The sequence below is a fragment of the Equus przewalskii genome, chromosome 22 (assembly GCF_037783145.1).
Source record: "Equus przewalskii isolate Varuska chromosome 22, EquPr2, whole genome shotgun sequence".
In the NCBI taxonomy this organism is placed as follows: Eukaryota; Metazoa; Chordata; class Mammalia; order Perissodactyla; family Equidae; genus Equus; species Equus przewalskii.
This window is the reverse complement of record NC_091852.1, coordinates 20,168,327-20,188,004: the sequence shown is the minus strand read 5'-3', so window position 1 is coordinate 20,188,004 and position 19,678 is coordinate 20,168,327. Positions and strand designations below refer to the sequence as shown.

The 19,678-nt window shown below is 40.5% G+C and overlaps 2 protein-coding genes across 6 annotated transcripts in view; both read left to right on the top strand.

Annotated features, from left to right (window-relative positions):
• Positions 1-19,678, top strand: part of PIP5K1B (phosphatidylinositol-4-phosphate 5-kinase type 1 beta) — a 279,654-nt gene that overhangs the window by 55,360 nt on the left and 204,616 nt on the right. The gene's annotated exons all lie outside the window — the stretch shown is intronic.
• On the top strand, positions 14,689-18,422 carry PABIR1 (PP2A Aalpha (PPP2R1A) and B55A (PPP2R2A) interacting phosphatase regulator 1). Its single transcript, XM_008512766.2, has one exon. It carries the CDS (start codon positions 15,812-15,814, stop codon positions 16,799-16,801), a length of 990 nt encoding a protein of 329 aa, XP_008510988.1. The 5' UTR covers positions 14,689-15,811; the 3' UTR covers positions 16,802-18,422.

The following is a 19,678-nucleotide window of genomic DNA, read 5'->3' as shown; positions in this document are numbered from 1 at the left end:
TCCGTTCCATGGGGCAGTTACAGATGAGACTGTATGGTAATGAAATGTTTATTAAAATGCTTATACTGTACTGAAAAGTTGGGTGTGTAGCTGTGCTGTACTGAATTCTGTGCTCTAGGAAAACTTTTTTTTTTTTTGAGGAAAATTGGCTCTGAGCTAACATCTGTGTCCATCTTCCTCTACTTTCTTGTGGGACATCTGCCACAGCATGGCTTGACAAGTGGTGCGTAAGTCCGCACAACCAGGATTCGAACTGGTGAACCCCGGGCCGCTGAAGCGGAACGTGTGAACTTAACTGCTGTGCCACTGGGCTGGCCCCTAGGAAAACATTTTATAATGATGTTCTGGTACATATTTATGTAAATACAACATAGAGAAAATGTTTGTTCTCCCTTACTTGGAATAAACTTGAAGGAAAATTCCAGCAAGAGCACCAGAGCTATTTCTAAAAATGCAAGGCATGTTTTTCTTTTTGTTTTTTTAATTCTCTGGCAAAATACATTTTAAGAAATAAAAATAATTTATTATGGCTATTTTGTCTATCTGCAGGTAATAGATCGTATAAAGTGAATTGCTGACTTATTGTGAAGGGCCAAGGAGCACATGAAAAAAATGACCAATTTGTTAACTTTTAAAATGCAAAAAAATAAAAACCCCAAAAAGTACCCCTTGTTCTCTAAGTTTAAGAAGAGTGATAATACCAAGGTTGGGCCGCTATGGAGAGCAAGCCCTCAGACTCTGTTAGGAATGTCGATTGATGTACACGTTCCCAGGGTGGTGTGTTCATCAGAAGCCTTCAAGGAGGGATCCTCTGATCTAGCCATTGCATTTCTGGGAATTTAGCCTAAGGAAATAATTGAACAATGGGGCAAAAAAATAATGACAATGATATTCATTGTAGCATTGTTTATAATAGCAAAAATTGGAAACATCTCAAATTTCCATCAGTAGATAATCAAATTATGGTTCTTTTATCCATTGAATACCTTATAGCTATCTAGAATGATTCTGTGCAGGAAAAGATGGCATAATATGGTATATAAGTTAAAAACTTGTTTGTATAATATGGTCTCATTTATGGTTGAAAAAAAAGTGTGCACTAAGACTTGGTGGCTATATATCTAACAAAATGTTAAAAGCTATCACTGGATAGTGGATTTCAGGAAATCTTTGCTCTTTGCTGATTTTTTTTCTTTGCTGATTTTTTAATATAACAAATATAGACATTTTTTCAAGCAAAAAAATATTTTTAAAATGTATCTATCTTTGGCACTTCTACTTTTAATAATCTGTCCTACATTGTGGTATAACTGGATGAGCATGCAAAGATCTTAAATAATACTCAACACAGCATTGTTAAAAACAGTTTTAAAAAAATTAACCTATCTACCTATCCCTTATTGTCAGGAATTTAAGTAAGTCATGGTTAAACCATGCCTCACAACCATTAAAATTGAAGATATAAATCTGGATTTATGGATACAGAAAAGGCAGATTAGTAAACATTGTGTGAAGGTAGGAAGGTGGGTATATAGACAGGTAAAAGTCTAAAATGTTATATGACAGTGTCAATGATCATTATTTCTGGGTGATGGGATTATGGATAATTTTCGACTTTTTATTTCTATGTGTCTTTATTGTTTTAATTTTGTACAATGAACAAATATTTTTTATTACAAGAGAAAGTAAAAACCAACAAAATTAGAGACCCAAAAGGAGAAATAACCAAAAAATATCATGAGGTATTATGTGAAATTCTCTGGAGATAGCTGAAGTGGGTGGCATTTTGAGGAAAATTTACTTTATCAGGGTGGCTGCCGGGAGAGAGAGCCTAAATCAATAACCATGGAAGAAATGAAAAAGTTACTGTAAGATGCTCTCTAAATTCACAATTCAAGCCGTAGATGACCTCAGTAAATTCTTCCAACATTCAAGGATATTAATATTATTAAGTAGGGTGACCATATAATTTATTGAAAGGGGTTTTAATTGGGACAATCAGTGTAAACCAGAACTGTCCCATGTAAACCTAGATGAATGTTCACATTACTGTTGCAGCTTTTTCTAAGTATAGAGCCAAAGGCAACCTTCGAAGTTTTTTTAAGATGCCAAAATGATCTTCATACCAGAACTTCAAGAAGATAGTGTGGGGGCCGACCCCATGGCCCAGTGGTTAAGTTCATGAGCTCCACTTCGACAGCCCAGGGTTTCCCTGTTTGGATCCTGGGCGCAGACACGGCACTGCTCATCAGGTCATGTTGAGGTGGCGTCCCGCATAGCACAACCAGAGGCACTCACAGCTAGACTATACAACTATGTACTGGGTGGCGCTTTGGGGAGAAGAAGAAGAAAAAGAAAAAAAAAACAAAGATTGGCAATAGATAGTAGCTCAGGTGCTAATCTTTAAAAAAAAAAAATGTGAATGCACATACACTGCAGATCAGTCTTATGAATATTGGTGCAAAATCCTTGAATAAAATACCATCAAATAGAATTTAGCAGTGCGTTAAATAAATACCATGATCAAGTGGGGTACATCACAGGAATGCAAGCTTGGTTCAAAATAGGAGAAGCTAATCTCCATAAGAGATGGGTCAAAAAAGAAAAATTATATGGTCATCTTAATAGGTGCCAAAAATGTTTTGCTAAAATTCAACATCCAATGATAGATTGATTGTGGCAGTGCTTACATGATTGTATACATTTGTCAAAACTCATTTAACTGTATTCTTTAAAAGGTTGAATTTTATTTCGTATAAATTATGTCAATAAACTTAACTTTTATAAGAATAAAATCAGTCTGTGGTAACAGAAAAATATATCCAACACACATTCCTGATTAAAATGAAAAAAAAATTTAAAACTTAGTACAACTAGACTAAGTAGAGTTTGTTACTTTTGTTGCTTTATTTTAAATATATAGTCTCACACCAAACCAGCATCATATTTTATGAAACAGAAGAAGCATTCACATTTAAATCAAATGCGTGATAAGAATGCTCACTTTCACTGAAATTATTAAACCTGACTCAGAAAGTACCAGCCAGGAGATAAGAGAAAGAAATAATAGATATAAAGATTGGGATGGAAGTTGCAAACTTAGTATTTGTAGATATTTGAAGTGCATACCTCGAAAGTAGAGAATCAACTGAAAAATTACTAGAAACAAAAAAAGAAGTCAGTAAGATATGTAGCTAGTTAGGACTGGTGCTGTTGGGGATAGAAGTGGGAAGAAGAAAACTGGATGTATGCATCATGCACTAGGAGGTTTCAAAGGTGTCACCTACTGCCATTCATTGGCACGTGACAGGCACCAGGCCCTATGCTAAGCACTGCAGGGCATTCTTGCACCTGTAAGACATGGCTGCTGCCCTCTCTTAGCGTGTGGCCGGAGACAGGGGTTCAGTATAAATAAAAATGACAGAGGACATTATGGAAGGACTAGAGGAATGACAGTCCTGGGGAAAGAGGGCCAAGACTAAAGTAAGGAGAGAAAATAATGGGTTTTCAGAGATCATGAGCTTGTACCTCAGTCTATGCCAGCCTTTATACCCTTTTGATCAGTCCCACCCAATATGTTAGCTTTCTAATTTTTAAAAAATTTAACATCTACAAATTACAAGAGTTCACATTTTTAAAAATCTGGACTTTCAACCTCTCCTGAAAAATTAGAAGCTCTGGCAATGCTTGACACCCTTTTCTGCCAGGGCAACAGTTGGCTGGAAGTGAGCAGTGTCTGCCGCCTCCTTAAGATGCCCAAGGGCTCTCTGGTCTAAGTGCAAATGCTCCTTCTCTAGTGCTCTCTCTCCTTCGATCTGCCTGCCCTTGGAAGCATTTCAATTGTTGACAAAAAACCAAAGAGAGATACTGGGCAAACTTGCTGGACTCTTAGTCGTAAAGCAGTGGTCTTTCTAGGGGTTGACTGAGTCACCCTGTTGGGAAGAGTGATGGAAACATTTGAAAAATTTATGAAACATTTGCTTCATTAAATGTACAACTTATTCATACCCAATAATACAGCCAAATTTCCCTCATCTTACTTTAAAATTGAAAATCTGTTATTTTTCAAATTCAGAGAGCCCGTCTTTGCTGGGAACTGGCCGTTGTCTCCGTCTTCCTCAGTGCATTCTTCCTTCTGAATTCTGCAGTGTGTGCAGAATTCTTTTTAGCCCAGAGAAATCTTGCTGCTCTTTAACACAGCATTAAGATTAATTGGGCCTTTAGGTTTTACACATTCCAAAAGCAAATTAAGTGGGAAAAATGGCACAGGCTTTCACTGTCACTTATGCTGTGGGGGTTTTCTCCCCTAGCTTATATTCTATGTCTGGCTACCAGATCTGTTAGGTGTTCTAGAAGCAATAGCATTAATTGCATTTTCCCTTCATTTTTGCAGAAGAAAGGTGGAAGTTGTTATGTTGTCAGTGATGGAGCAGATTAAATGTCAGAGGCACTCTGAATCTCAACTAGCTATTATTTATGAAGAAAGGAACAAGGTAGTTTTCCCAGATTCGACTGATCTAAAGCTAAAGGTTATTTGATAGACTTTAAATGAGTACTTATAATCTATTCCTTGTGCCCTCAATTCCCTCTCCTTGATGCACTCCAGGGCTTTTCATCTCAATTTTCCTTATATCACCTGTATTTCTCTTACCACTAGTCACTGCTTAGGATATAAAAAATATTTAAGAAATCCTGTCCTTAAGAGCCCTTCCATGACCCGTCACTGGTGACATTTTATTGCTTGCTTTCCTCTAAGTCTACGCAAAAGCACCTGGCACCCAGTCAGAACTTGAAAAATGTTTTCTTAATCAGCTGAATCTTTCAAAGCATAGTCTATCTGGCTGCCTCGTTTCTTACTATCTACTTAGGGTGCCCCTCCTTCACTCTGATTTTTTTGTACATTCTCTCCCTTTGCCTCTACTAGAGTCCTCTCTCCAAGATCACCAGGTGTCTTCCAGACACTAAAAATACCCCACAATCCTTATATTCTTAAGCGTGTCTGCCACATTTGACAAGTGTCCGATATCCTATGTGTAACAAGCAGGACTCATGGGATGTAATTGGAACTCCTCTGTATTTTTGCCTCTCTCTGGATATTTATTCAATGGCGAAAGGTCTGCTCTCACTTCTTAGTGTAAAGCTCAGGAACCTGGCTGCTCGCTCTTAAGCAATAAAATGTTCTACTGTCATTTTATTTATTTACTTTTTTGGTGAAGAAGATTGGCTCTGAGCTAATGTCTGTGCCAGTCTTCCTCTATTTTTTGTGTGTAGGACGCTGCCATAGCATGGCCTGATGAGCAGTGTGTAGGTCCATGCCCATGATCCGAACCACGAACCCCAGGCTGTCAAAGCAGAATGCACAAACTTAACCAGTATGCCACTGGGCAAGCCCCTCTACTGTCACTTTATGTCACTGTTTCAAGCTGGTATCTTAGATGTCAGATGCCATACAATTGGCGAAGCCTCCAACTTCATTTCAGCTCCTCTCTCTCCTTGGTAAGGGTCTGCTGCAGGCAAACATCTCAGCTGCTAAGGAGGGATGCCCTTCTCCTCCTCTCTCTCCCTGCCTTACACATCTTGTTGAGATTCTGACCTCTCCAGGTCAAAACAGGGATAGAAAGGAGCCCAGATAATAGAAGAACAAAAATTCTCAGTTGAAAGTCTTACTTAATTAGTACTATTGTAGGATGGCTTCTCATGCTCCAAATTGGCAGGTTAAAGTGGACTCTCTTGGGGTGATTTTTTTAAGAATTCTTCATAGACCTTCTCCTCTTCCCTGCACTTAGCTAAGAGCAATCTCCTTATCTTCTAAACTATTCATACTTCAATAAGTACTTGTGAGCAGTAGAGATGTTGTTTACTGCAGTAGTTTCCAACTTTGGGAGCATATCCGATCACTTGGAGAATTTTTTTTTTTCTTAATAAAAATGCCACTACCCTGCCCCAGGCCTGTTGAGTTGGAATCTCCATATTGGGACTCTTTTGTGTTTGTTTTTAAAAATTCCACAGATGCCTCTGATGCTCACTAAAGGCTGAGGGCACAAGATCTAGCCTATATTATAGTTAATAATGTGCAGCTTATCTCTTTCCTGGACTCTCAACTCCCCTCAGGTCTTTTTCATCTTTATAATACCCTGTAAGAGCCTTGGTCCTAACAGATTTAGAGTGTGGCATGAAGGAATTTGAAATCTCAGGGTTCTAGTTGAGCAGCTTTGTTACCTGTATTTGTTCAGTCTTCAAAGTGAGCTGCATATAGTTCCAGTGCTCAATAAATATTGGATGAGGAGCTGGCTAGGTGGGCTGGTGCCTAGGAAGGAGAAGTGAGACAACAGTCTAGTTACATAAGATGTACTGCTTATGGTTCCAGGATCTGTTTTGAGGAATCTCATGTCTGGCTGTGTTCTAAGAGCTTCATGCATATTACTTCAATTAATGTTCACGACAGCCATTTGATAGATGGACCATTATCCTCATTATTTAGATGAGGAACTGAGTCTCAGAGAGAGTAAGTAACTTAACGCCCACGGTCACACATGTGTAAGTTACAGTCAGCAGGTAAACCCAGGTTCTCTGACTTCAGAGCCCAAGTTCTTAAATACTGTTGTACTTTTCATTCAAAGGGAGTAGAGCTTGAGAGAAATGTGGGGAGATAGTAGGGTTAGGTACTTCCTCTCTTCCTCCCTCCCTCCTTTTCAGTCTGCTTTCCTCTCTGTAGTCTGCCCGCCTGCCCTCCTGCCCTCCAGAGAGACCTTAATGGAAGAATTTTAGCAAAAGGAAGGGAGTGTACCTTGATGAGATTATTTCAAGAAATTCACTCTGGCAGCATTATTGTAAATTGGGTAAGGTTGGAGCCATCCTAACATGAGCAAGACTCAATTGAAGCTATTGCAGTGGTCAGGAGTGGGGACAGAATGCTTTAGTAATAGAGGCGGAAAGGAAGGGAAAGATCCCAGATGTTAGGCAGGTAAAATTGAAGAGATTTAGTGATGGATTAGGTGGGAGACATGAAGGAGAGGAGAGATCTAGAATATGTTGAGTTTTGATGTGGTTGTCTGGAGAGAGAGTTGTGTAATTCATTCTCAGGAGAAGTAACAGATTTGGGGTAGGAAGAAGTGAGTTCATTTGTGGATAAGTCTGAAGGACCTGTGGAACATACGGTGGAAACGTCCAGTAAGTAGTTATATATTACAGTCTATAGATAGGTCTGCCTTTTCTAGGGATATAAATCTGAGAGATATCGGCACATTGGTCATACTTAAAACCATGGAAGTGAATACTATTGCTTAGAGAAAGAGTTTAAAGTGAAAGGGGAAACCAGTGAGCAAATGTTAGGAGGCAATCCCTACAAATTTAATAAAGTATTCTGACTCTGTCCTGGATGCCTTTTTGACCTTGAAGAAATCGTTAGCTGTCTTTGAACCTCAGTTTCCATGCTGATAAAGGTTGCTGTAGGGGATTTCTAAAGCCCCTTTCAGGTTGAACATTCTGTAGTTCTAATCTTTTGCATTAGTTTTCATGACTGCTTTGGGACAAATAGGGCGTTTATTAATTGCTTCATTTTGTAACCTCTGTAAGCCCATGCAATTACGTGAACCCTTCATCTGCTTTCTGATAAGCAGAATGATTATCTTGTCCATGTCAACTCCACCAACGTTCTTCGAAGATAACCTGGAGCACCATGAATGTGGCAGGTCAGAGGCATCCAAGAGTATTTCATGAGAGGCAGTGGGGATGGTGGTTAGAGTTCAGCCTCTGAAGCCAGACCCCTGGGCTCCAATTCCTCTACCATAACTGGTTATGTCATCTCAGGCAACTTAGCCTCTCTGTTCCTTGTTCATCTATAAAATGAGGATACTAATCCCAGAGATGGTATAGGGACTAAATGAGTTAAATATACACACAGTACTTAGATGGGTACCTGGCACATATGCCCTCGGTAAATGCAAGCTACTATTGTATGATGATGCTAATGACAATAACATTGTCTGGTGAAAAGTGTCTTAATTGTAAGGGCTGAAGGAGTCCATCTCTGACTTTTAATTTTGAAAAGGAGAGTAAAGAAGAAAACTCTGCACCACTTCCTAATAAGTGGAAACTCACAGATTTCTGAACTCCGTGGGTGGTAAAAATTCATTTCCTACTAACAAATCGAGCTGCAGGTGGAAAAGGCATACTGATGCTGAATTACAGTAGCACTCAGTCCATGAATGAGTCGGTTTGGGGGCGGAGGAATTAGAGCGCCCTTGTCTTTAATACTCTTGGTTGCATTTACTTGTCATTGTTAGCCTAAGGTAAAGCCGGGTGAAAGAAGAATAAATTGTGAACTGCTGTCTTTCTCAGTAATAAACCTTGCCATCTTAAAGTGTCTTAGAGGTTATGTGGCTTTTGGCTGTGCAGTTGCCACCCTCTAAAGCAAAAAAAAAAATTTCCCTACAGCATGTAGCTTATGAATCTTTAGGTCTGGGGACAGCAGCTGCAAACTTCTTTGGAACATATGACCTGCTCCTCAGAGCATCCCTACAAGGTATCAGCTACATGGAGGGAAAGACACGTCTTGAGGACTGGTAACATTGAAACTCTGTCCACTTTCTTCCCTTTTACTCTTCTCATTTTGTCTGAGAGAAGCCGAGTTCAACTTGTTTGTCAGGCAAAGGCAAATGAGTGTCCCTGTGCAGTTTATCATATGCCAGGAAGGACAGTAGCAGACAGCAGTAATTCAAAGCAGGGTTTAAAGTGAATAAGAATAAGCCTGTGGGATTAGTCCCAATTGAAAAGTTTCACGTGACCAGGGAGGGGAGCTGCTGCCATCGGGATTAACAAATGGCTTGCTGCGGGAATAGTATTCACTGATCCAGTCCCATTGTTAGTTACTGTTGGCCTCCCTACCCCATGGCTCCATCTCTTCTCAGACAGACTCAGAGAGGGAAATTCTTCGAAATGTGGCATTTCTTATTTCTTCTTCTCAGAAGCTGTCTACCTGATTGCAAAGCAGCCCTTCAATTCATATCTTTTGGACCACAGAAATGTATGCCTCTAAAAATGACCACGATGTCAGGAAAGAAGATGAGAGAATTTTGTTCCACAGAATCAAACTGAAAGCAAGAAAGCAAGGGAAGCCCTCTGGTGAGAGTAGTGGACAAGTGGGCAGGCTCATTTTGTGATCATTGCACTGAGGATTTTAATAGAAACCAGTTTGTATAGGTCTTTGCTGTTTGCGAGGCCTATTATGGACATTGTGTCATTTGGTCCTTACAAAGAGGTGGTGTCCCTACTTCATAAATGAGAAAAGTGAAGCCCAGAGAGGTTGACAGACTTGTTCAAGGTCACAGTGCCAGCAGTCTGATGGTCTGACTCCAGGTTTTGAACTTTTTTTTGCTGTCATCCTGTTGTGCCCTAATGTGTGGAGCCCTTATCGAAGTCTCCCAGACACTCAACTGGAACACACAGCTAGGTTTGCAGCTTTTGCATGTTTTAAAGTTAACTTTATACATTATCCATAAAGCCATCAGTTCTTTTTTCCTTCTTGTCAGATGGATTAATCCTTCAAGGGAAAGACAGCAGACAGGCAGAGAGAAGCATATAGCCACAGAAAAGGACACCAATCATAACCCTGGTTTTTTGCCAAAGGGAAGCACTAAAAATGGACACTGCCTAAAATGTATAAAATCAGCGAGGAACAAAGAGTGATACCAACTCATCTTTCTATTCTATTCAAAAGACTTAAGAGAGCAGAGTGGGGGCTGGCTGGCTGTTTTTAATATCTTCCCTGATATTCTCCTTGAAAAAAACTGAAGAAAGTCAGTACAATCACGTTTATTTGTTTAGTTGAACTTTGCTGAGAGTGTAGGCCGTAAGCTTCTTCCAACCAGGCCTTTGAGGCCCTATCTACGTTTTCACTTCCTCTATCCGGTGGGCGTGGGTCCAAGCAAGTGGTGTGATGGCTTTTAGCTGTTACCAAACATGAAAGGTGAGAGGGGTCAAAAGCCCCTTGGTAAACTTCTGCTTTGATTTTCAAATCCTTGTTGCTTTAAAGTTCTAAGGATTAGATGAAGCAACCTCGAGGGTAAATACCATGCACATATCTGCACTTAGCTGGCTCTCAGTCATTGGAAAGTGAATGGTCCATAAGTTTCTGAGATCATCTACTATTTTTCTTTCATCATGATAACAAAATAAGTTCCTTGTGGCCAAAATTGTGTCTTTAAACACAATTCTCATTCTTCCCATGTGTAATAACAGCCCCTGCTGAGTTCTTTTGATGTTAGTTTAACTCTGGTCCATTTCATGGATTATGCTAGGAGGATATTGCAGAGCCAACTTTGAACAGAGTACACAAAGATTGCAGTTGAGAAAGTCAAAGGCTATAAAATAGGCTTCATGTCCCCCTTCATAGAAATAACTTTGAGGGCACCGTGGGAACAGGACTAAGGGTTGCCACTGGTTCTGTTGGTGATCTGTAACAGGTCTCAGACAAGTATCCAGTGTTTATGTGAGGCTGCTGGAGTCTATTGGTGTTTAGAGCCCCAGGAAAATGTAACTTGAGGTGTGCGTCTGTCTCCATCCTTTCTCTTGTCAAGGCCAGCCAGCTGGTCTTCCCCTGATGCTGCTGTGCATCAGAGAGATTTGGAAACTCAACATCCCGGTTTAGAGTTAGACTTGTGGTTAATGTTTGAACAAAATATCTTCCTTCCAATTGAACCACATTCTTATTCTATTCTGTCCTCCATTTACATTCTGAGTTCCCATTCTCTTTTTCTATATTGATAGCATTTTGAGGTCTGACTTCATATAAAGTGTATACATTTCAACTATTTAGCTTAATAAATTTAAATACATGTACACCTGTGTAACCAGCACTCAGATCAGAATATGGAACATTTCCTTGTGCCCCTCCCAGTCATAGTCCTAAGGGTAACCACTGTTTTGACTTCTACCACCATAGATTGGTTTTGACTATTCTTGAACTTCATAAAAATGGAGTCATAGAGTATGTACTCTTTTGTGTTTGATTTCTTTCATTCAATATTATATTGTAACTCATTCATGTTGTTGAGTAAAGAATTCTATTGTATAATTTATTCACCCATTCAACTGTTTATGAACATTTGAGTTGTTTCCATTTTGGGGCTATTATAAATAATAATGCAAGGAACATTCTTGTACATGTCTTTTAGTAGACATAAGCATGCATTTCTCTTGGGTATATATCCGGGAGTCATAGCACATGCATATATTTTCTTTTGGTGAGTACTGTCAAAATATTTTTCCTAAGTAGTTGCACCAGTTAACACTTCTAAGTTCCTATACTTTGAAAGTACAGTTTTCCTCTGCAATATTTTTATTCTAGGTTGGTGACACTGGATGACGTGGGATGTTGAGGTATTTGCCAGTCCATCTCAGATTATACGTGTAAATATACACGTCCATATTTGACATTTGTGGATCCAGAGGTGGATATTTGCCTTGCCATATGCTTAGAGATTTAATAATGAGAAGTTGCCCATAGAAATTAAAAGGAAATTGTTAAAGAAAATATAGTATTAATCACAATAAAGTTTAACTATTGAATAGATGTCAGATTTTATGATTTAGGAATGAGCATGAATTTCAACTAACTGTGGTATTTAATTCATACCCGGAGTGAAACCAGGATGAATTCACTCAGAGACAATTTCCTGAATCCTGCCTCTGGCGTTATTCATTTGCAACAGGCTGCATTGCATTTTACGGCTGCTGTTTTTTCTCATTGCTCTTTTATTCCTTTGAGAGGAAGCAGTAACTAAATATACTAAACACTGCTTAGAATCCTCAGCATCAGGCGTTTTAATTCTATCAAGTGTGTATCAGCATATGATTGAAAAAGAATGGAAATTTAGGGTTCACATAATGGTTAGTTCAAGTAATCTACCTGTGTGGGCTGGAGGGCACTATAATAATAATAATCTCCACATAAGAAAAAGAATTGTCCAAGTAGGGAGTACTTAAGAATCGGTCTAGAATAGCCTGTTAAGCTGGATTTTGAAATAATGGAGTTCTCTTCCCTTTTGCACAAAGCTACGTTAGTCCATTCATTCATTCACACAATGATGCAGCCACTACTGATTGACTGCTATGTATCAGGCCCTGTTCTAGATACTAGTGTATGGCAGGAAACAACACAAAGGCCCTGCTCTGCTGGAGCTGACCTTCTCAAGGATCAGAGGCAAGAAAACGATACGTACATATGTGCCATGTGGTGCTCTGGAGGAAAATAAAAACAGTAAGGGGCGTGGGAGTGAGTGTAGGCTTGGTCTTGGGAACTGCTGATGCTTTTTATAAGGTAAGGTCAGAGAAAGCCTGTCAGTCAATGACATTTATGCAGAGACCTGAAGGGATGAGGCAGTGTGAACATCCACTGGAAGAAGAGTAAGCCAAGTGGAGTCGGGAGGTGCCTGGTGGGCTGAAGGACAGTAAGGAGGCCTCGGCAGTTGGAGGGGAGGCAGTGAGGGAGAGAATAGTTGGAGGTGAGGTCAAAGGGACAGCAGGGACCCAGAACAGATAAGGCTCTACAGACCATTACAATGACCATGACTTTTTCTCTGAGTGGGAATTCACTGAAGGGTTTTGAACAGAGAAGTGAGTATTCCAGTCTTTTTTTAAGGATTGCCTTGAACATTGGGTGGAGAACTGACTGTAGAGGCAAGGGTAGAAACAAGGAAAGAGTGAAGATCTCTAATAGGTGTGTTCAGGCAAGAACCAAATGGCATAGATGTTTGATTTGGAGGACTTATCACCATCTCTGTGCTTTATTACTAAAGATGATCATTGTTTATCCAGACACGGATGAATAGTGTCAGCACAGTTGAGCCACATTAGTAATAATTTAGTAATACGCAAATTAGAAATATGCTATGGATATTATAAAGTAAGTTCTAGAGTTAATGCTTTTTCCTCTTTAATATTAATTTTCTTCTGGACGCTCTTACTCCTCTCTTCCCTGTTTTTATTTAATAATGTTGTACCATTCTTTCAGCTGCTCATACTTGAACTCTAGTCATTTGTGACTCCTCTCTCTTCATCCTCTGTACATCCAGGCAGTCAGGTGCTGTGGTTAGTCCTGTCTCCCAAATCCATCTCCTTTTTCTGCCATTCCCAACTTTAGATTCTCCTTTTATCCCAGAGTTAGCGATCAGATTCTCCTTCTCTAATCCATGGGAAATGCAGCAAAAAGAATATAGGTTTTGAAGTGAGACCTTGATTCAGATTGGTTTAGATCTTTGTTCTTCCATGTCACTGTAGCGCCTTTTTCACTTTTGAACTTCAGTTGTTCCTCTATAAAATGAGCATAACAATATCTAATTTATAGGATCGCAATGAGGATTAAGTGGGACTATGGAGGGTTTAAAGTGCCTGGCAGGTTGTAGGCGCTTAGAAAATGTTGGTTCTTTCTACCTTCTGTTCTTCCGCTTGACTCCATCCCTGATCTGTCTGACAGGTCCTTAAGTGTAGCTCTCATCGTGTCATTCCTCTGGTCAAGAACCTTCAGTGGTTCCCTACTGTCTCACATGTTAAATATAGGCACTTTTGCCTGGCATTCAGAGCTCCAATTCTCTCATTCCAACTTCCATTTCCAGCTTTTTGCCCATTAATGTTGTTCTCCATGTACTTCATGTATTAGCCAAATTCACTATTTTCTTATCATGCTGCCACTTCTACATAAAATGTCATTTCTCTGTTAAAATCATACCTACCCTTCAAATCCTGTCTCAAACACTGTTGCCTTCACAAAGCTGCAAACAATCTGGAAGTGGTTTATCCCAGTCCTGAAACGTCATTATACTTGGAGGAAGCAACATTGTGCCCAGTCTCTGGAGCCAGAAAGCCCAGATCCTGCTACTTACTGTCATCCTGGGACATAATCTCTGCATCTCAGTTTCCTCTGTAAAATGAGGACAATAATACTTACCTCTTGGGTTGTTGTGAGGATTAAATGAGATACTACATGTGAAGCACCTTGAATAGTGACTGGCACTTGAAAAGCTTAAATCAGTTTCTAATTAATTATAGGAGTGAATGATCAACATTATTTTATCATCAGGACCTGTATTTTACAGGGACCTCAAATTAAAAACTGTTTGAGATGCAGTGGAAAGAGACATGGAGTAGGAAGCAAGAGACTTGGATTCTAGTACTGGTTCCCACCACTAAATAAGCTGTGTGATGCTGAATATGTCACTTAGCCTCTCTGAATCTTAACGTGAGCTGAAAAATGAGAGGAGGAACAAAAATCACTAAGCTCTCTTTCAGTTTGGATCGCCACATGGATATCTAACAGCCACCTCCAACTCAAATTGACCAAAGAACTCTTAATTTCCACTTCTCCAAACACACTCCTTCCCTATCTCAGTAAATGATACTACCATCTACCCAGTTTAAGTAAAAAAAACCTATGAGTTGCCTTTGAATTATGTTTCTTTCACCATCTAAATCTAAGCCATCTGCTAATCCTATTGGTGATACAACCCTAGTCCAGTAATCTCTTCTTTGTACCACTGCCATAGGTTCCTAATCTGTCTTTCTGCCTCCCCTCTTGCCCTCTTTCAGTCTATTTTCCACAGAGCTAAAGTGATATTTAAAACCTAAACCAGATAATATCACTCTCCTACTTGAAACTCCCCAGTGGCTTTTCATCATACTTAGAATGTGATCCAAACTCATGTACCCCTGCATACCCCTCTCCCCCTTATGCTTCAGCTGCACAGCCCTTTTTTGTTTCACTGCCAGTTCACCAAACTCATTTATTGATCTCTTTTCCCCCGGTAGAAATTAATCTCCTCATATTAGGGCCCATTTCCTAGCACAGTGCCTGGTGCATAGAAGGTATGCAGAAAAATCTTGACTGACTGAATACATTAAGAAATAAATATAGACCCATTTTAATGAGATGTCAAAGTGTCTATTAATTACATGAGCCAAGTATTGTGTTTTTATTTTTAAAATGTGAGGACCTATTCATTTTGTCTTCCTTTAATCCTTCATACTGAATGAACATTATTGAGCACGTATGCTTATGCTGAAAATATAACTGGAAATAAAATAATAGTAAAACATTTATAGGTTGGTTTTTTCCCCCTAACCCAAATAGTTCTTAAATTTAGCATTCTCTCCATCTCCTCTCCCACAGTACCACCTTAGTGCCAATCATCATCCTCTCTGGTCTTTTTCCTGGAGGTTCTAGTCTCCCAGTAATGTATTCTCCAGACTGCAGCCAGCGAGCTTTTCAGTCGCTATTATAATCATGCTTGAAAACCTTCAGAGTTTTCATTGTTCTCAGAATATATGAAGACCAGAATGTGGACCACCTCACATCTTGTCAGCCCTCACTCTCCACTCCAGGCCACACTCCCTCACTTCCCTCCGTTCCTCCCGTCCCTCCTGGTTTCTGCCTGCCACCTGGCTGGGAGCCCTAGCTTCCCGCTTCCCGGACAGTTGCACATCACACCTGTTTCGCCTACTTCTTCGGATCTCAGGAGATTGTCCCTTCCTCGGGGAAGCCCTCTCTGGTTAGGCCAAGCCCCATTCCCCATTATACAGCTCCACATCACCTCTCTTTCAGAGCTCTTGTTTTTTAAATGTATACTTCCGAGTATAGCAACCTCATTAACACGCGTTAATGCGACGTGCGCGCAACAGCTATTTGCGGAAGAAAAGCATACAGACTAGCCGCCCAACCACTCCTCGCCCCTCCCCCTAGGGCTCCGGCGCAGCTGTTACGTATTAAGCAGGCGCCGCGAGGAGGGAGATCGCAGGGCGCCTGCGCAATGGGGCACGCATGCGCAGAGGGCCGAGTCCGCTGACAGATTCCCGGTGGCGGCGGCAGCAGCGGCGGCCCTGGACTGCGGGGAATGGGAGTTCTAGGTCTCTGACTGAGCACCGCCCCCGCCTCCCTGCCTCCGACATGGCTCAGGAGAAGATGGAGCTAGACCTGGAGCTGCCTCCGGGGACGGGCGGGAGCCCGGCGGAGGGCGGCGGCAATAGCGGCGGCGGGGGCCTCAGGAGGTCTAACAGCGCCCCCCTGATCCACGGCCTCAGTGACACTTCGCCGGTGTTCCAGGCCGAGGCGCCGAGCGCCAGGCGGAACAGCACGACGTTCCCGAACCGCCACGGCCTGCTGCTACCGGCCTCCCCCGTCCGCATGCACAGCAGCCGCTTGCACCAGATCAAACAGGAGGAGGGCATGGACTTGATCAACCGAGAGACGGTCCACGAGCGCGAGGTGCAGAACGCAATGCAGATAAGCCACTCCTGGGAGGAAAGTTTCAGCCTGAGTGACAACGATGTGGAGAAATCCGCCTCCCCGAAGCGCATCGATTTCATTCCGGTGTCACCAGCGCCGTCACCCACCCGGGGAATTGGGAAGCAGTGTTTTTCACCATCCTTGCAAAGTTTTGTGAGTAGCAATGGATTGCCTCCAAGTCCTATTCCCAGCCCAACGACCCGATTTTCTACCCGGAGAAGCCAGAGTCCCATTAATTGCATTAGACCAAGTGTTCTTGGACCATTGAAAAGAAAATGTGAAATGGAAACTGAGTATCAGCCAAAGAGATTTTTCCAGGGCATCACCACCATGCTTTCTTCTGACGTTGCACAGCTGTCAGATCCTGGTGTGTGTGTGTCTTCAGATACCCTTGATGGAAACAGCAGCAGTGCCGGATCTTCTTGTAACTCACCAGCGAAAGTCAGCACTACCACCGACTCTCCTGTGTCGCCTGCCCAAGCGGCCTCTCCGTTTATTCCCGTAGATGAACTTTCATCTAAGTGATTCGCCCACCCATCCTGAGACTCGGTTTTTTTGCAATAGAGAGAAAAATCAAGTTGGAGCAAGCACTGAACTTTGTCGATTAATTTGAGGCTATTTCCTATTTGACCCTTTTCCTTTTTTGGAATTTCCTGAATTGTCGTTATTCTAGAGAACTTTTATGTCAGGTTCCTGCGGATGCCCTTGAATTCAGTGTAGTAATATTTTCAGACGTTTTCCCAATAAGTGTGTTGAAGCATACATCTTTACGCTGCTAATGTGTCTAAATACATATGTTATCCCTTGATTTTTTAAAATAATTGAGAGCTCTATTTATTTATGGGATTATTAAGTTCTGATGCAAATATAAATGTTGAATTAATCAGCATAGTAAACTGATGTTTTAAAATTCCATACTTCATGCCCACACTAATTTTTAATGGTATTTTCAGTGATTGCTAATTTCTATTTGATAAAGAACAACAAGTTACCTATTTACAGCCATTTTTAAAATGTTAGTTATGTCAATCCAGTGGTTGTCTGTTTTACCCAGGAATCCTTGGATATTTAATTTTCTGGGCACAGAAGTGGATGGGAGGGGGAATGATAAAAGAACAAAATATAAGAGTTTGCAACAAATCTTTTAAAATATATAAAAGTAAACGTATTTAAGAAAAAGATTTTCTAATGAAATTTTTAATAATAATTCTAGTAAGTCCTACAAATATAACTACTATACAGAAAATGAATTTTTTTTTTTGGCCAGAAAGTGCATTCTCTTGGGTATAATCCTAAAGTGAAATGGGACAGTGCCTTGCAGTCTTAGCCCACTGTACTTAGGCTGAGGCCAGGTTCTCTCTACCACTGCAAACTTAAAAGTTTTTCAAGTGTAGAAAATGCGTGGGAAGCCCTGTTAAACTTCAGCAGAGCACCCAGGCAGGTAAAACCCTCTCAGTCTTTGATATGCTTTAAAATATCCAATTGTGCCTCAGTGAAAATCCTTGCCAACCAGGAGCCAGAGCAACTTTTGGCTGCTTTTCTGCTCTGCCCATCTGTCAGCTTCCGGGTTTTCCTTGGCTCAGGAAGGAAGCAGCTGTTTCCTTGCCAACAGGTCCTTCCTCTCCACCTCCAACCAAACTAGGGCATCATCAGTTAGACAAAGGTACAGTGTGATTTGGATCTCTGACGGTGAGCAGCAACAGGACTGGATTTGTTTCAGGCACCTCTGTGGTTAAAGCTACAGCTGGAGTTGACTGCCTTGAGGCCATCAGTTAATTAAGGGTCAATAACTTCCAAGAGAGAATCAGTGGAGAGTCACATAGGTAAATCATTATTTAACTTAGGTTTTATTAAAGGTAGAATTGTGAAATGTTCTTCTCTTTGCCTTTTACAATTAAGACAAAAATATGAAAATATTTAATAACAAAGGGTTTTTTTATGTTATACTTCCAATATCTTCCTTAACTTGATAGATAGAAAGAGGGAAAGAATAGTAGACAAAAGGGGAAGGAGAAAAAAAATAAAAGACTAAGAGAGACCAAGACAAAAAGCTCTGGCTTACTTTTTTAAGTTGTTGCCTACAGAGACTTTAACGATTCTGTGGAACTTTTACAACTATGAGAATAAATGGAACTGGTCAACTTTTGACAGTTGCCTCAAGAATTCAGTGAAATTACATCAAGGGTAAGATCGTATCCACAGGATTAAAATTCTCTGTTCTGGTTAATAGTATTCATGTGCTCCAGTCCTGACCTTGTTCCTCAAATTCAAAGCTATATATCCATCTTCCTGTTGGGCACCTGGACCTGCTTCCAGAGGTACTTTGACCTCAGCATCTCCAAAACAAAATTTATTATCTTTTCATTTAACCTGTTCTTGAATTACCTAAATCGATGCCATCGCTATCTAATTTCCTAAACTAGAAGCCATGGGAAGCATCTTTGACTTTCCCTTTTCCCTATCTGTCACATTCAGCTTAATCCACCAAGTCCTGTCTTCTGAAATGAATCTCAAATCTCTCCCCTTCACACTCTCAGTTGCCCCTGATTTAGCTTAAGTTCTGGCCGAAGTGATCTCCCAGCCTATTTTCTTACCTCCCTTTTGGCCCAGACTTCACACTGCCTCTAAAGTGATCTTTCTGAAATGTAGACTTGATTTTTTTACCCTCTTGCTTAAAACTTTATATGCTTCCCTATTTCTTACAGTTTAGGGAACGCTTTCTTTAGCCTGGCGTTTAGTAAGTTCCTCTGTGAACTATTCTCTAACACAGCTTTAATCCTCTCCTCATCCTCTGCCAATACACATCCTTCTTGCTCTGCAAACACTGGACTGCTTGATATTCTATAAATATGCCATGTACTTTCACGTGTTTGTACCTTTGTATAGATTGTTCCTTCTCCCTAATATGCCATTCATATGCTTTTCAGCCAGGCAGATACTTTATTTCTTTATATTGAGTGTGAATTTAACTATGAAATAATGTATACTTGCTGATTATAAAAAAATTTAAACAATGCAGATATCTATATAGAAAAAAATCAAAGTCTGCCTTTTACTATGTAAAATTTGTCTTCCATTCCCATGGGTAATTTCTTTTAATAATTTGGTATATATTGTATAAGTTGTGTTACTCCGCATTTGATGTATATACGTATATAAATTCAGGAAACCAACATGTCATTGACATCTCTCTTCTTTTCTTTCCCCCATGTCTAATCATTCACCAAGTCTTACTGATTTTATCTTCCAGAGTTTTTCTCCTTATTTTCATCTCTACTGCCACCCTGCTCCAGGCTACCATCATTTCCCTCTTAGGCTTCTGAAACAGCCTTCTAAGCCCCATTTGTCCCCATCACATTGACTCTGGTTGGCTACCCATTCATTCTCCGTATAGCAACTAGA

What these genes read in the sequence shown, in the direction of transcription:
- PABIR1 (XM_008512766.2), top strand. Translation starts at nt 15,812, where the DNA reads ATGCGCAGAGGGCCGAGTCCGCTGACAGATTCCCGGTGGCGGCGGCAG.